Source organism: Furipterus horrens, unplaced genomic scaffold (assembly GCF_987537825.1).
Source record: "Furipterus horrens unplaced genomic scaffold, mFurHor1.1.pri manual_scaffold_7, whole genome shotgun sequence".
Taxonomy (NCBI): domain Eukaryota; kingdom Metazoa; phylum Chordata; class Mammalia; order Chiroptera; family Furipteridae; genus Furipterus; species Furipterus horrens.
Genome location: NW_028327177.1, coordinates 58,836,729 through 58,855,384, shown reverse-complemented (window position 1 = coordinate 58,855,384; position 18,656 = coordinate 58,836,729). Strand labels below are relative to the sequence as shown.

The following is an 18,656-nucleotide window of genomic DNA, read 5'->3' as shown; positions in this document are numbered from 1 at the left end:
TTCTCGTGATCAGATCCAGGGCTACCAAAAACTCTCAGACAGACCTCTGGTGTCTGGGTCGAGTGTTGTTTTGACTCATGTTGCCAGCAGTGCAGGAGCACTGACACAGGGAGGGTCACTAAATGGGAAGGCCACCCCCTCCCTGTTGGACCTTACGGAAACAGCACTTAAAGCAGGAAAGGGTTAAGGCTTCACTGATGCTCTGCTTCCAAAATATATTTGCAGAAGGGTTAAGCTATACTTATCTGTGTTCCAGTTTTGCATATTGTAAAAAGTGGTAGAAATAATACCACTATTTTATTTGACTCTGTGGTGGTAGGTTGTGATTGTACCAGAGTTAAGTGTTGTGAACTTGTCATTGAAGCGCTAGCAGGTTTTATTTCAAGGCAGCATAACTTTACTCTTATGGATTCATTAATTATGATACCTGGACTCTAAGAATAACAAATAACATGAAAAATAATTCTGGGAAAAAGGACTTGAGGTTCTGGGAAACTGAAAGAACAAAACAGAAGCCCCCCGTAAGTTCTCAGGCCCCACACATAGGACTGAAGTATTAACTGTCATCAGTGATGACTTGATGACTGCCCTGCGGGGATGACAAAGCTGGATATTTAGGAATATGTTCTAACTCTCTTGATTTTATCTCTATTTCACGATATCCTGTAGATAGAGATAATATGAAAAGATCCTTCAAGATTCAGAAATAACAGCCTTGATGATTGGATGTTGATCCACTCCTTTTTAATTAATAGGTTTTATTTTTTAGAGCAGTATTAAGAATACAGAAAAATTAAGTAGAGAGTACAGAGAGTTCCCATATAACTCCTCTCCCCACACCCACATTCCTGTTTTTAACATCTTGCATTAATGGCTACATTTGGCACATTGATGAACAAATATTGATACATTAGTATGACTCAAGTCTATGGTTTACACTAGGGTTCACTCTATATAGTTCAGTGGGCTTTGACAAATACATGTCATGTATCCCCCATTACAAGTGTCACACAGAATAGTTTCACTGCCCTAAAAAAAGCCCATGATCCACCAACCACTTTTACCCTGAACCCTTGGCAACCACTGATCTTTTTACTGTTTCTGTTGTTTTGTCAATCCATTCATGTGTAAGTAACTACTCACCTATTTCATTTCTTTATTTATGAAGTGAGCCCTCAATAAAAAGAAATGAGCCCTCACTTCTATGTGCCAGGCAGTGTTCTATACATTGGGTATATAGCTAAGGACCAGAACTTTAAAATCTCAGTCTTCATTAAGCTTATGTCTAGTACATAAAGCCTCCAGGCAGGTCATAAGGAGGAGTGAAACAGCCCCATGAGGGCACAGCTGGAGAAAGTAACTAGAGAGTGGGGCCTCCTACCAGTTAGCTCATGGTCTCAGGTCAGACCTCACCCTCCTGTTTCTTCTTCCTGGAACTCTGTCTGCTGGCCTCCTCCAGCTGCCATCTGTGTTTTATCTCCTAAAACCAGGTAGGGCACAGTGCCATTTCCCAGCTCTTCTCTAAAATAAATCTAAGCACTTTTAGGCTTAAGTTTTATTAGTAGTTATCTATATCCCTGCCTGGGGCTCATGAAATTGAATAGAAAGCTTACAGTGTTATAATAGGTGCTTGTGATCATCATCTAAGTACTAACTGGACAAGGTCTTTTCCTTCAAAAGTGGGTGACCCGAAGTTCCTGGTCACACCCTCCAAATCCTATCTTCTCGAGCAGGCAGAAATCAGTTCCCTGTTGTTGCTATAAGATGTTCCGTTGTTCTCCTTACTGCCTTCTCCCTCACCGCCATCCTCCAGAAATATAAGAGGTTTCAGTGAGAGCGGATGGGCCAGGAAAGGGCAGAAGACTGAAAAGGTCCATTTCCTCCTCACCTCTCTACATGTTTCCTTTTTGTTTTACGCAAGAAACAAACGTGCTTAAAGAGCAACTAAATGAACTCCTTGGAACCCCTCTGAGCACATTCTTAAAGCAAGCCCAGAGGTCTGTTCCTGCAGGCTGGTGAGAGCCGATTGTGTACATCTTTTCCCAGCTAAACACTCTGGCATCACGCTGGTAGCCTGAAATTGGCCACGCAGTATTTACACCATAGAAATTGGTCAGTGTGACTAATCAGTGCCCCCCACCAGAGAACTACTTTACCAGCATAACACTGAGCAGACCCTTCTTAATCAAATGCCATCATAGGAATTAAATCTACAAACACCATGTTGACTTACATGCTCTAATTCTACTCTCCATGGTGTAGGAAAGGAACAGCCACCAAAGTCAACAGATTTTAACTGGTGAGTTTTTCATCAGCGTGTACAGAACTTGCTTACCCTTCATGGCTCTCGAAAGTAGGATTAAGGCATTTTATTGGTAGTTTCATGTATGTTGTCTTCATTGAAAAGTCACAGCAAGAGGACTGAAGACTTGCTGGTGCAGTACCAGATCACAATTAGCATTTCTCTTCGGTTGCAGCCAGTTTGATTGTCAGCATGCAGTTAACAAGGTGCCACCCTGATGACTGGTCCTTTGTGCTCCCTGCAGAACTGCACACGCCAGAGCCAAAGCTGATGCTGCAGACCAGGCCGCACTGGCTGCACGCCAGGAGAGTGACATCGCAAGAATGGTGGCCAGGGAGCTGTCACCTGACTTTTACCAACCAGGTAAGACTGTGATGTCCTGTGGTGGAAGAGGTAAGAGCATTGCCTCTGATTTCCTTTGATTATTTTCCATTTAACTGAAACGTCTGTGTTTCATGAATCTCAGAAATGCTAGAAAACAAGTGGGAGTGCAGTTAGAAATTTCTGTAGTCTGAGTGTTAGCACTGAAGGTTTGGCTTATTCCCCAGTGTACGTTCTTGCCTCCCCACTCCCAACAACAAACTTTGAGCTGATAGCAGCAAAGGAGATGGGACTCCAACTCTCTTCCCTGATTCTAAGAAAGTGTATGAGTGTTTAGTGATCAATGCAGAAGCTGTAACAAATATCCCAAATCAGAGGCAATAAGAGAAGAGCCGATACTAACTGTATTTTTAAAAATATACCTGAACTAAAGCTCACAGGAATGTGGTTAGGAGGTATAGAAGCATGCCACATAAAAACAGGTGACTGCACAGGTAGAGATGACAATGTATGTCATGATGGATGCAGTGAGAGTGACAATCTCAGAAAATAAAAATCAATCCTGGTTTTCTGCCTCTTGAGTGTTATAAAATCACAATAAGCAAATGTTTGCAGTAGGTTTAAATATTGAAGTTGCTTCCTAGTGGTTCTAATATACTGGTGTTAATAAAATGGCAATAGCCATTTTTATGTGTGTTTCTCCATTGTTTTATAAAGAACGTCTTTCTGGTGATTGAGGGTTTGATAGATTTCTAGGAGAAGAGACCAAAAATGTTCTAAATTTGTATTTTCTTGGTAAAGAATTTTTCCACATCATTTTCTATTAAGTCAGACAGGATAACTAGCACCCTTCACAACATATATGTTAAATACACATTTGGTTTCAGTGAAGGTGATAGAATATTGGAACCCACAGGGCATTGCTGTGATTAAATGAACAAGGTAAGTCAAAGTGTACAGAATAGCAAGATCCATATAAAAGCTAGAAAGTTGGCTGTAATAAAAGATGGAGAAAAGAGAAGGAAATAAAATGGTAATTTTTTTCTGCAAGGAGTGAAGACAGTAAAAAGCCAGGTTAAGAAGACTCAGTTTTTATGAAAGAGGCTGGGGTAAGACCCAGTCCTGTTGAGTGATGGAGTTGTCACAGAGTGAGTGACTTCTGTAACAGTTCAAGGGAGGCTGCCAGTGATAATGGGTGTTTTCCTTTGTGTGCATTATTTTAACCCTCTGGCTAAGATTGAAATCATTTAATATGCATGTCTATTTGATCAGGAAAGGGAAACTTTCCAATTTTTATGGGAACCTCAGGTCCAAAGAAACTGTATTCTGGTGTGACATGAACACTCTTCCCTGGTATCTAAGTACATTGGCAAACTACCTGTTGTAAGGTGTGAGAGCTGGGAATGGGATTCAGCCACCCAAGAGAGACTGTCACATTCCTCCCCAACTTGGTTGGCATTGTCAGGAAGCCATACTGCTTCAACAGTCAGCAGTAGCTAAGCTGATTTGAAAAAAGACAGACTTCCTCTTGTTGTCTGCAGATGCTAATTCCTGAATTCTGTTGTTAATTCTGTTGGGGAATGGGGTCCCTATAGATTTCTATTAGGTGTTACCAAGAGGTAAGCGATATGGAAGGTCATCTCAGTTTCCCAGACAAAAATGGTTTTAAAAGCCTTTTATGGTGTAAAAGCATTTGAGGGATAAAAATTATTGTGGGAAAATGTAATTCCACCCTTTCTGAGTGAGAATGGCTTCATGGAAGCTAGTTGTAATTCTGTAATGAATATATCCCCATAGGAAAGCATGACAACAACGGCTTTATTTGAGACAAGAGCCACGGGGAGAGGGGTGCCTGTAGCCTTTTTGACCCACAGCCAGCACTTTCTTCAGCAACTGTCTGGAAAGTCTTTTCTGTGCTGAGTGTTATTGATCTTCTCAAGGGAGCATAACCCATACTTTCCCCTCTGCATTACAGGGTGAGCAAATCAGACATGTTTAAAAGGTTTTTCAAGTACTTTTTCTAACTCAGGCTGCTCATTTCATTTGTATATCTCAGATATAAATGATTCCATTGTTGGGAGTGCATGTGTCATGCAAACAGAGCTGGCATTTTTTTCACTTCCATGGTAAGTTAACTACTTCAGGAGCAGGCATTATTTTCACATGTTTACCATCTTTGTTAAATCTTATGCTTTGAGTTCAAAATTGTATGATTCTGCAGTTCAGTTAGAAACCAAGAAAAAATAATCTGGCCCTGTTGGATGACTTTGAGTAAAGGGTTAAATTCTAATTTAAAAACATACAAACAGGTGTGAATGTGTGTAAGTGACTGTATACATGCACAGAAATATATGCTGCCATGAGTTTTGAGTGACACAGCAGGTCATCCCCCAAGAATTTAGAGAAAGGTTGCCCTATGAGAGTTTAATTTTAAAATGAACCCACTTAAGCTTTTTAATTTTAAAATGCACAGAGATATATAAAGTGCTCATAAATGATTGCTTGGGCTTCAGTGTTGCAAATTTCCTTAAAACCTGATTGAGTGTATTAAAACATCTAAAGAAAGAATTAGTTATCCAAAGAGTATAGAAAAAAAGACGCATAGAGGAAAGTTTGGGCAGCACCTATCCAAAGACTGTCCAGAGGAAAGAGGAGCCTTAGCCAAAACGTAAGATAGAAGGTAGCAGTTGTATTGGAAGGACATCTCTGTTATGGAGAAGGATGCAGGGAACTGTCGCCAATGGTGCCTGGCTTGATTGGCAAGATCACCCCACTGAGGAATTGGCTGCATCAGGCTAGCTGAGTGTCGGGCCTTCAGAAATTTGATTCATCTTATGCATCATTTCCTGATTCCATGTTCAACATCAACCTTCTCATTTTGGTTGCACTTCTGGTGCAGGTCAACCACAGGGAGAGCATGCACTGGTGGTATCAGTACAAGACCCCTGTCCTATGTGACATTAAAACTGGTTGTAAGGTGTGGCTCCCCCTTGCCGGCTGAGCACATTCAGCTGTGTCTCACAGTGCTCTCTGGTCAGTTCTTCCTCCGAATGCTGTACCTATGCTGTGCACGAGGCACCCACTACCCACACGTGACTAATACATTTAAGTCAATTAAAAATTTTAAAAACTTAAACACTCAGTCCCTCACTTCAGGCGCTCAGCGCGTGTGGGGCTGGGGGGCACCAACCCAGACAGCACGGATGGGAACAGGGCCGCGCCGGCCCTCCCCGCCCCGCGCAGCGCGAACTCAAGAGCGGCGAACCCCAGCCCCTCTGCGGCGGCCGTGTTGCGGCTGGGGGGCGCAGAGCACTGGAGGCGAGACGGTGCGGGAGCGTTGGTCGGAGCTGACGCACGTGGGTCCCGGGAGGGACCTCGGGAAGGCCCACGGCAGCAACCCCACTGCCTGGTTCCATCAAGCGTGACGCTGAGCTCTACGGGGCCCCGCGAGCGCCCGCTTGCCAGGAACCCCTGCTGAACCTTGCGCGGGAACTTCTAAGTTTACTCCTCAGACAACTGTGCGGGGGGGGGGGGGGGGCGGTAGTGTACGTGGGGTGTCTGGTTTGCTTTTCCAGACCCATCTGGGACCCTGCTGCTTCCAGGGCCTGCCCGCAGGCCCCCCCCCTTGCCATTGGGCAGACTGGAGCGAGGGCCCGGAGGCTGGAGGATGGCTACCCCGCGCCCCTCCGGTGCCCAGACCGAAGGGGCCCCTCTCTGCGCTGCGGTCTTCTGTCCCCTGGCCTCCCCTCCTGCGCTGGGGTCAGGGGTGGCAGCAAAAAAAAAAAAAAAAAAAAAAAAAACTGGTTGTAGTAAAATAATGAGTTGGCCTTCTGGTGTTCTGCATTCGTCTTGTGAGCCTTGGTGGCAATGGGAGTCTGCCCCAAGGGTCACTTTGCTTCAAGTGCAGTGGAAATCAGGCTACTAAGCCAGGATAGGTAAGATGAGACTTCAAGTAGTCACTAAGAAAGGGGGAGTGGGACATGGTAACAGTATGATCAAGAAACTATGTATGTATGGTTGTTTGTCTTACTGATACAATTTCTTTTTAGTCAAAATACTTACCTTGTTTTTACCATTAAGTGATATTGAGCAGGTGTAGAATTCTTATGTTTATCAGTTGGGGGAGTGACAGGGCATGGGTTAAAAAGGACTAAGAAACTGCTGTAGAATGTGGCAAACATATTACAGTGAGCCCCTCTTCAGAGATAGCAAGCCCAGTACAGAAAGGCAGGGAACAGAAAGGAGAGGGTTGACCTCCTCCCCAGTTCTTCCCAAGGATGAGAGTAGCTAGGGAGGTGGGGAGACATTTCCTCACTTGTTCTCAAGGGCAAGAGGTAGATACGGAAGGGATATGGGTGCTATGGCGACATCTCACTTTCTTCAAAGGATGAGAGGTAGATATGAAATGGTGCTGGAGAGACTTCTCAAGGAAAAGAAGAAAGGAAATGGAGGTGGTGATGGGGAGAATTTTCCCCACTTCTTTCCAAGTATGAGAGTTAGGTAAGGAAGGGATATGGGTGCTGTGGAGACATCTTCTCACTTCTTTCAAAGGACGAAAGGTAGGTAGAAAAAGGAAAGAAAGGTTGGTAGAAAAAAGTAAAGGGAGGTGTGTGGTGCACAGAATTCTCCTCACTTCTTTCAAAGGATGAGAGGTAGGTGGGGAAAGGAAAGTGAGGTGATACTAGGGAGATTTTTCCCCTCTTCTTTTCAAGGATGAGAAGAAGGTAGAAAAGGAAAGGGAGGTGAGTGCTGGGAGACTGCTGTACTCCTCCCCTGAAGGATAAGAGATAGGGGAAGAAAAGGGAGCTGGGTACCTTTCCTACCTTGTCAGGTTCTAGTAAAAGCCTTTTTCTCCCTGAGTTTTTACTTCATCTCTCCTGGGTGCATGTAAGGAGAGTGACAGAACTCTACTGTCTTCGTCTTTTTATAAGGACACCAATTCCATCATAAGGGTTTCACACTCATGATACAATCTAATCCTATTTACCTCCCAATCTCCACACCCCCAAGTACCATCACAATGCGGGCTTATGGCTTCAACCTATGAATATGGAGAGCACACTCAATCCTAGCAGTATGTATTTGCAAACACACAGTAAATTTATTATTTTAAGTAAAAATACGAAGACTTTGGCATAGGTTATTATGGGCCTGTGTTCACATTTCTGTTATGAATTAGAAGTCTTTAGAGAAGGGATCCAAAATGGCAGTGGAGTAGGTGGAAGTTACACACATCTCTTCCCAGGACCAAACTGGAATTACAACTAAAATGTAGAGCAGGCAACCTGAATAACCAACTGAAGACTAGCTGAAGAGAAGTCTTACAACCAAGGATTTACAGAAGAAGCCACATTGAGACTGGTAGGAAGGAGAGAGAGGAAAATGGGCTAATCCCACTTCCATGGACAGCAGCTGAGGTCCAGAGGGATATCTCAGCTGTGTAGGGAGGGAGTGGGCTGTTCCCCTGAGGAGTCGGGGATCTCAGCTTCAAGCCAGGCTTACCAGCCCAGAGTGTCAAGAAGAGCTACACATATAATATCTGGCTGTGAAAATCAGCAGGAATTCTGTCCACCAGGGACAGATGGAAGTCTGCTATAGACATAGGTGCCCTCTTAAAGGGCTGACACACAAATATCATTTATAGCCACTCACCCTAGGCTCTGGAAGAGGAAGAGCAGAGAGGACTAGAGCTGTGTGAGGAGAGACTGAAGTTTGTGGCTCTGAGGAGACAGCTGAAGGGAGACCCTCCATGATCACTGTACTGAGTCACTCTCTCATATCACAGACATCATCAGCCTGAGGGAATACAATAGTTCCACCCGCTGGACTGCCTGTCTGTACTCCATCCTCTACCCCTCTCCCCTGCCATGGAGCTCATGCCTTGCTGATGAGTCAGCTGCCTGGGCCAAGGTGTCAGTGACTGAGTTGTGTGGCTTTGGGGCTTGGGCCATTCCCCCACTTTCCTATGAACATGACTGGAGCCTCCCCCTCATGAGAAATTCACTAGCCTCACTATCCTTGTTCCTGGTGGATTCACCTTGATAAGGTATAGGCAGAATTCAGAACACATTGAATTGTGTGGCTGTTGGCATGGGCCACTCCCCAGCCTACCTTTTGCCAAGCCTGACTGGCATCTTCACTTCATGGGAGATCCACTAGCCCTATAACTCCAAACTCCCATCAGCCTTGCCCTGCTAAGGTCAGGATCCTAGGAGAACATGGGACAGACTGAATTGTGTGGCTCTAAGACAGGGATCATTCTTTCCACACATGCCAGACCAACACAGAGGCCTCCTTTCACACACACAAACCTTGGTCTCTTTGGGCCTGATAAACTCCATTAGACCCACCCTGATGACTCCCTGAGAATTGCCCAACCACAGAGGTGTGTAAGCACCCAGTCAAGGTCAGCAAGACAGGGTATACCCTGGGATGTTTGCTGAGTGTCCTCAGACCCAGCATTGCTACCAGCTTTGAACCTGTATCAGTCTCATGAACAATACTCATCCCTACCTGCTGACTGAGAATCTAACTCATGCAATTTGAGTACTCCCAGAGTCTCTTTCAATAGCTGAGCCTAATAAGCAGCCAGCAGGCATAGGCATATACTGGGGTCCTTGAAATTTTGCTGACCTGCCTTCAGGCCAGTGTTGATAAAGCTGGCCTTGGTGCACAGCTTGATTCTTCCTGAGGACACCCAGGCCCAGCAGAGGCAGCCACAAAATGTGAATTGCATTGTAGCTCCAACCAGGTTGTCCAGGGCCAGTCACAGACAGTGTCTGACATTGCATTGCATCAGAGTCTCTACCAATAGGCCTCAAAACCAACACACCCAATAGCCAGCTTCAGACAGCATCAGAACAGTATCTAATTAGCCTCATAAGCAGCATATTCAAAGGGAAATCTTGGCAGGCTCCAGACTCTGCTGAGGCAAATTCCATCTTAAGAGTTCAGCACCTGCATATCACCTCATACACTGTAGTCAGCGTTGATCCTCACAGTTAGCCAGCCTGAGGGTTAACTCCATGCACCAACAGGCCAGTAGCAATAAAGACTCAATTACAACAGGAGGACTCACATAACCCACACAAGAGACATTCCTGGAGCTCCCAGCTCAGGTGATTAAGGAGACTGAGCCACTGTGTCCCACAGGACACCTATATAAGTCCACCCTGCCAAGACTGGGAGTCATAACATATCTACCTAATACACAGAAACAAACACAAAGAAGCAGACAAAATGGGAAGACAAAGAAATATGCTCAAAATGAAGGCACAGGAGAAACCTCCAGAAAAAAAAACAAAAAAAACAAAAAAACTAAATGAAATGGAGGCAAGCAATTATCAGATATGGTGTTCAAAAAAGTAGGTTGGATGAAGCAGAGGATCAAATCAGTGATTTAGAAAGCAAGATAGCATAAAACACCCTGTCAGAGCAACAAAAAGAAAATATATATATATAAAATAAAGATAGTTTAAGAGAACTTTGGGACAACATGAAATAAAACAATATCTGCATCATAGGGGTGCCAGAAGGCAAAGAGAAAGAGAAAGCAAGGGATGGAGACAATATTTGAAGAAATGACTGAAAACTTCCCTAATCTGGTAAAGGAAAAAACATACAAGTTCAGGAATCACAGAGAGTCCCAAACAAAATGAACCCAAAGAGGCCCACACAAAGACACATGGTAATTAAAATGTCAAAGGTTAAAGACAAAGAGAATCTTAAAGGCAGCAAGGGAGAGACAGTTACCTACAAGGGAGCTCCCATAACTGTCAGCTGATATCCCAACAAAAGGGACTGGCATGGAATATTTAAAGTGATGAAAAGCAAGGACCTACAACCAAGGCTACTTTACCCAGCAAGGCTATCATTTAAAATTGAAGGAGAAATCAAGAACTTCCTAGACAAGAAAGGGCTAAAGAAATTTGTTACCACCAACGAGTATTACAAAAAGTGTTAAAGGGTCTTCTTTAAGACAAAAAAGAAGAAAAAAAACAGAGAGAATAAAATAGCAATAAATACATACCTATCAATAATCACTTGAAATGTAAATGGCTTAAATGGTCCAATCAAAAAACATAGAGTAGCTGAATGGATAAGAAAATAAGAACCATGCATATGCTGTCTACAAGAGACCCACCTCACAATGAAAGATGCACACTGACTAAAAGTAAGGAAATGGAAAAAGATGTTTCATGCAAATGGAAATGAAAAAAGGAAGCAGTGGCAGCAATACTTTTGTCTGAGAAAATAGACTTTAAAACAAAGGAAATGGAAAAAGATGTTTCATGCAAATGGAAATGAAAAAAGGAAGCAGTGGCAGCAATACTTTTATCTGAGAAAATAGACTTTAAAACAGAGGCTATCATAAGAGACAAAAAAGGTCACTACTTAATGTTAAAGAGATCAATCCAACAAGAAGATATAACCCTTGTAAACATTTATGCACCCAACATAGGAGTAGCTAAATATGTAAAGCAAATCTTGATGGACATAAAGGAAAATATTGACAGTACTACAGTCATAGTAGGAGATTTTAACACCACATTGACAGAAAATGGATAGACTTTCCAGACAGAAAATCAATAAGGAAACAGTGGCCTTAAATTATACACTAGATCAGATGGGTTTCATTGATATTTTCAAAGGATTTCACACCAAAGTAGCAGAATATACATTCTTTTAAAGCACACATGTAACATTTTCTAGGATAGACCACATGTTAGGACACAAAGCAAGTCTCAATGAATTTAAAAAGAGTAAAATCATTAAAAGCATCTTCTCTGACCCTAACAGTATGAAACTAGATATCAATCACAAGAAAAAAACTGAGAGACATGGAAGCTAAATAACATGTTAGTAAACAGTAAATGGGTTAACAATGAGATAAAGGAAGAAAATAAAAGATACTTTGGAACAAATCAAAGTGAGAACACAACAACCCAAAATTTATGGGACACAGCGAAAGCAGTCCTAAGAAGGAAAGTCATAGCATTACAGCCCTACCTCAGGAAACAAGAAAAATCTCAAATAAAGAATCTAAATTTACACTTAAAGGAACTACAAAAAGGACAATAAACTAAGCCCAAAGTGACCAGAAAAAAAGAAGTAATAAAGACCAGAGCAGAACCTACCCTCAAACTGTTCCAAAAAATTTAAGAGGAGGGAAGACTCCCAAGCTCATTTTACAAGGCCAACATTATCCTAATTCCAAAAGCACATAAATACACTACAAAAAAGAAAATTGTAGCCCAGTATCCCTGATGAACATAGATGCTAAATCCTCAACAAAATATTAGCAAACCAGATCCAGATGTACATACAAAAGATCATGTACCCTGATCAAGTGGGATTTATTCTGGGGATGCAAGGTTAATAAAATATTCTCAAATCAATAAATGTGACACAACGCATACACAAAACAAAGGATAAAACTCACATGATTATATGAATAGATGCAGAAATGGTATTTGACAAAATCTAGCACCCATTTATAATAAAAAGCTCTCAGCAAAATTGAATAGAGGGTACATAACATAGAAAAAGCCATATATGACAAACCCATAGCCAATATCACACTCAATGGGAAAAACTAAAAGTGTTTCCCTTAAGATCAGAAACAAGATAGGGATGACCACTTTCATCACTTTTATTCAACACTGTAGTGGAAATCCTAGCTACAGCAATCATACAAGAAGAAGAAATAAAAGGCATCGAAATGGAAAAGGAAGAAGTAAACTGTCATTATTTGCAGGTGGTATGATACTGTTTATAGAAAACCCTAAAGATTTCTTCCAAAAAATACAACTAGAACTGATCACTGAATTCAGTAAAGCAGCAGGACCCAAAATAAGTATCCAGAAATCAGTTGCATTTCGTCGTCGGCAGCCGTCCGTCTCGAGAGACGATGGTGTAGCTTCTTAAGAGTCTATCTGCACCGCCGAGAATGGTTGTGCAGTCCGACTCGGGAGTGACACGGTATCTGTCTCCTCCCATGTTGAATCGACATCTTGCAATGACGCTGGAGTGCCCTCTCCAGTGAAGCTGAAGCTACAGAGCCTGGGCAGGGTGATATGGAGGGTCTGCTGTTGCCCATGCAGCAGACCCCCCCTCTCTTCGCAGCTGAAGGATCCAAGGGAAAGACGGAGTCAATACAGCTTGGTTTCAGGTGCGCCGCAGGAGTTGCCGGTGTTGACTACAACGTCAAACCTCCTTAGGGACTCCGGCTCCGGATTTTCTGTCGGGGTTTACTCCCTTAGCCTTTCCCCTAAAGAGGTATGCCGCGAGGCAGCGGAGGTTTTTTGGAGTCAGAGTTTTCCTTCTCTGATGTGCCCTGACTGGAAGATCGAACCAGCGACACTTAGCTCGCAGGCCGACGCTCAATCCACTGAGCCAAACCAGCCAGGCTAAGTTGCATTTATTTATACACACCAATAATGAACTACCAGAAATGGAAACTAAGAAATCAACCCCATTTACAATTGTATTAAAAAAAAACACCTATGAATAAATGTAACCAAGGGTGTAAATTATAAGAAACTGAAGAAGATACAAATAAGTGGAAGCCTATTCTGTGTTAATGTATAGGAACACTTAACATCATTAAAGTGTCCATACTACCAAAAGCAATCTACAGATTCAACATAATTCTTATCAAGATACCAATGGCATAGTTCATAGAAATAAAACAAGTATCCCAAACATTTATATGGAATTACAGAACTACCCAAATAGCAATCTGAGAAAGAACAAAGTTGGAAGAATTATGCTACCTCATATCAAATTACACTACAAGGCCATAGTATCAAAACAGCATGGTACTGGCACAACAGACATATAGCCCTGGCCAGTGTGGCTCAGTTGGTTGGAGCATTGTCTCATAAACCAAAAGGTTGGGGGTTTGATTCCTGGTCAGGACACATACCTTGCAGGTTCAATCCCCTATGTAAGGCAACCAATCAGTGTTTCTCTCTCTCTCTCTCTCTCTCTCTCTCTCCCTCCCTCCCTCCCCATCTCCCTCTCCCTCTCCCTCTTTCCCCTTTCTCCTTTCTAAAATCAATAAACATTTTTAAAAATTAAAAAAAATCAATCCATGCCTCTATAGTCAATTACTATTTGACAAAGGAAGCAAAAACATGCAATGGGGTAAAGATAGCCTATTCAATAAACGGTGTTAGGACAATCGTACAAATACGTGCAAAAACATGAAACTAGACCACCTTCTTACACCATCGTCGGCGGCGGCAGCCGTCCGTCTCGAGAGACGTTGGTGTAGCTTCTTAAGAGTCTATCTGCACCGCCGAGAATGGCTGTGCAGTCCAACTCGGGAGTGACACGGTATCTGTCTCCTCCCGTGTTGAATCGACATCTTGTGATGACGCTGGAGTGTCCTCTCCAGTGAAGCTGAAGCTACAGAGCCTGGGCAGGGTGATATGGAGGGTCTGCTGTTGCCCATGCAGCAGACCCCCCCTCTCTTCGCAGCTAAAGGGTCCAAGGGAAAGACGGAGTCAATACAGCTTGGCTTCAGGTGCGCCGCAGGAGTTGCCGGTGTTGACTACAACGTCAAACCGCCTTAGGGACTCCGGCTCCGGATTTTCTGTCGGGGTTTACTCCCTTAGCCTTTCCCCTGAAGAGGTATGCCGCAAGGCAGCGGAGGTTTTTTGGAGTCAGAGTTTTCCTTCTCTGATGTGCCCTGACTGGAAGATCGAACCAGCGACACTTAGCTCGCAGGCCGACGCTCAATCCACTGAGCCAAACCAGCCAGAGTAACCATACACAAGAATAAACTCAAAATGGATTGAAGACTTCAAGTTAAGTCATGAAACCATAAATATCCTAGGGTAAAAGAAAACATGGGCAGTAAAATCTGAGATTTCTCATAGCAATATTTCTTCTAATATATCTCCTTGGGCAAGTCCCATAAACAAATGGGACTACATCAAACTAAAAAGGTTTTGCACAGCAAGGGAAACCAACAAAATAAAAAGACAGCCCACTGAATGGGAGAACATATTTGCCAATTGTACATCTGATAAGGGATTAATATCCAAAATTTATGAAAAACTTAATGAAACTCAATACCAACAAACAAACAATCTAATTAAAAAATGGGCAAAGGACCTGAATAGACACTTATCCAAGGAGGGCATACAGATGCCCCATAGGCACATAAGAAAATGCTCTACATCACTAATCATCAGAGAAATGAAAATTAAAACCACAATGGGATATCACCTTACACCTGTGAATATGGCCATCATCAATAAATCAACAAACAACAAATGTTGGCAAGGATGTGGAGGAAAGAGAGACTCAGGCATTATTGCTGGGAATGCAGATTGGTGCAGCCACTGTGGAAAGCAGCATGAAGATACCTCAAAGTTAAAAATTGAACTATTTTATGGCCCAGTGATTTCACTCCTAGGAATTTATCAAAAGAAACCTGAAACACTAATTCAAAAGAATATATGCATCCTTATGTTCTAATTCAAAAGAATATATGCATCCTTATGTTCAATGCAGCTTTATTTATTAGCACAAGAGCCAAAATTTGGAAGCAGCCCAAATTTCACCAGTAGCTGGGGGATAAAAAAGCTGTAGTACATTTACACAATGGAAAGCTACTCAACCATAAAAAATAAGGAAATCTTACTGTTTGCCACAGCATTGATAGACCCACAGAGTATTATGCTAAGCGAAATAAGTCAATGAGGGAAAATCAAGTACCATGTTATCTTAATTATATGTGAAATTTTTTTAGTGTATTTTATTGATTATGTTTTCACAGTAGTTCCAATCTTTTCCCCCATTGTTCTCCTCCACCCAGTACCCCTCTACCCTCCAGCTATCCCACCTCCCCTTAGTTCATGTCCATGGGTTGTGCATATAAGTTCTTTGGCTTCACCCTTTCCTATATTATTCTTAACTTACCACTGTCTATTTTGTACCAACCGATTATGCTTCTTAATTCCTGCACCATATCCCCATTTCTTCCCCTTCCCCCCTCCTAGCTGATAACCCTCCAAATAATCCCTATACCTATGATTCTGTTCCTATTCTAGTTTGCTTAGTTGGATTTTGTTTTTGTTTTTAGATTCAGTTGTTGATAGTTGTGAGTTTGTTGTCATTTTAGTGTTCATAGTTTTGATCTTTTTCTTAAGTCCCTTTGACATTTCATATAATAATGGCTTGAATATGATGAACTCATTTAGCTTTACCTTGTCTGGGAAGCACTTCATCTGCCGTTCCATTCTAAATGATAGCCTTGCTGGATAGAGTAATCCTGGTTGCAGGTGCCTTTCATCACATTGAATACTGCTTGCCAGGCACTCCCCTGTAGGCAACTCTCCGCCTCTCTCTTGCTGCCCCCAGGACTCTCTCTTTATCTTTCACCTTTGGCATCTTAATCATGATGCATTCTGGTGTGTTCCCCTCTGGGTCCAGCTCACCCGGGACCCTCTGTACTTCCCGGACCTGTATGTCCATCTCCTTCACAAAATTTGGGAAGTTTTCCTCATTTTTTTTCAATTCTTGCTTCTTCATTCTGCACTGGTTGGCTGTTTTTTTCTTCCTTATGTTCCAAATCATTGATTGAACCACGGTTTCCTTCCCTTCACCATTGGTTTTGTGTGGATTTTCCTTCATTTCACTTAGCATAACTTTCACTTCTCTTATGCGTTTGCCATACTCAAGCATATCTGACAAGCCTGTGAGCATCTTTATCACCAGTGTTTTGAATTCTGCATCTTTTAGGTTGTCTGTCTCCTCATCTGTTAGGTTGGCTATCTCTCCATCACTTAGTTCTCCCACTGGAACCTTGATCCCTTTCCCCTTTTGGGCCATACTTCTCTGTCTCCTCATACTGACAGGATCCTGTGTTTGTTTGCCTCCACGTCCCAGGTAGAGCTGTCGCTCCTGTTATGTTGTAAGGGGCGGAGCCTTAGGGATTCATCAGTACAGGGTGACCTGTTTCACCATGTTGTGGCGCTGTTTGTGGGGGAGGGGTCCGAGAGGGAACAATGCCACCTGCCCAGCACTCACCCCTTTTCCAGGAACTTCTCCCACTTCCACACCTGACTGGTGCCCGTCTAGCTGCTGTCCTGGCTGTCGTTACCAGAGGAGGTGGGTCTGTGGACATTCTAAGACTGTGGGGGCCCTTTAAACAAGCAGACTTTGCTGCAAGATCGGCAGTTTCTGCCTCCACCCGAATCCCCACTGGTCTGCACAATCAGAACCAATGAGGCTTAATTTTCCCCGGTGCTGGGACCATGAGCTGCGAGGTCCAGTGAGGAGCTGTGAAAGCTCCCCAGGTGTCCCTCCTGACTTTTTAAAACATGTGAGTGCACTTTCCACCGGCCTGTTGCTGCCGCCACTGCTGCCATTACCACACCACGTCCTCTCTTCTCCGGTTCCACCCCTCCTACCTGTCTGGATGAGTATTTCTTCTTTATATCTTTGTTTGCTGGACTTCCATGCAGTTTGGTTTTCTGGAACTTCTGGTTGTTTCTAGTTTTGAGGTAGTTGTATTCCTTCTTAGTTGTGGAGGGAGACGCAGCATGTCTGTCTACGCCTCCATCTTGGCCAGAAGTCCCTATATGTGAAATTTAATGAACAAAATTAACTAACAAAATAGAAACAGAGGCATAGATTCATGGAACAGACTGACAGTATTCAGAGAGGAGGGGGTTGGGGCTGTGTGAAAAAGGTAAAGGGATTAAGCAAAACAATTTCATAGACACAGACAACAGTATGGTGGTGACGAGAGGGAAAGTGGGGTGGGGGTAGGTAGAGGAGGATAAAGAGGGAATAAATGGTAACCGAAGTAGACATTTGATTTCAGGTGGTGGGCATGCAATATGATATACATAAGATGTATTATTTAATTGTATAGCTGAAACCTATAATTTTTATTAACAAATATCACCCCAATAAACTCAATAAAAATTTTAAATTAAATAAATCTTTAGAGATAAAGCACATTTTCATTTCATAATTTTCTACACCTATCATATGTAATTTTTATGGTTGAGACAAAGAAAGCATTCTGGAATAGATAGCTTCTCAACTTATTTGACAAAATTTGAACCAGTTTTTCATAGAAAATGAGAAATGGAATAATCTAGCAGTTGATATAAAATGAATAATTCATGATTTGGGTGGTTATTTTACCACTACCTCATTCAGTTTCACAACTGTATCTTGAGTGCTAGCCAAATGCAAGGGACAGGAATGGACATCCTGCAAACTAGACTGCTGTGGCTGTGTTCAAACACTGCAGTATTGTCAGAGACAGGACTGAAGTCCTGCAGGAAAGTGGTTTTCTCCCCATGTTGCATACAAAAGTGATTATCCTGCCAGCCACATAATCTTTTAAAATGTTTTCAGTGTGGTTCTACTTTACTGAAGGGCAGTCTCCATAAAGGATACCTCATTTCTATTTCATTACTTCTGATGTAGCTATAGCATTTGCTATCAGGGCATTTGTTTCAGGGGAAATTTTCATGGCGCTCCTTCTGCCCCAATCCAGCCCACCAAGGCTCACCTGTGGGAAATGGCTGGGTGCCCTTTTGTTACCATCTGCCATAGCAGTTCTGAGCCTTCCTGCCCACTGTAACAAGTGACCTTTCGGTGTTGGTGGATGACATTTGCTGGACGTTGTTTCCTATTGTGTGGGATGTTGTTGAGCACATGACCTATATTCCAACAGGCATCCTTAGGGAATAAACCCTTTAAGAGTCATAGATACTATCTGTAAAACAGATGAAAATGCTTTATACAGCATTTGCGATCCTTTTCCTCCCTAGCATGTTCTGACTAGTCTTTTTCATAAATTCCTGTATCTCCTCAGCTGCCTACTGCTAGCCTGGTGATGGTGACATAATTTCCTGTCAAATAGGTAGCAGGTACAACGTGTGCCTTCCAAGAAAACAGTCCAGGAACAACTCTGTCCTTTGTCTTATATGAAATGTCTTGTTTCAAAAGCATTAAATCTTATTCTGAAAATTTTAACTGTATATCATCTGCCCAGTCC

General features: G+C 42.7%; 1 protein-coding gene across 1 annotated transcript in view; it reads left to right on the top strand.

Moving 5' to 3' along the window:
* JPH1 (junctophilin 1) overlaps window positions 1–18,656 on the top strand; it is a 97,445-nt gene that overhangs the window by 66,274 nt on the left and 12,515 nt on the right. Inside the window, exon 3 of the mRNA XM_090283748.1 lies at window positions 2,547–2,665. Coding sequence (XP_090139874.1) covers window positions 2,547–2,665 — 119 coding nt within the window. The remainder of the gene's footprint in view (window positions 1–2,546; window positions 2,666–18,656) is intronic.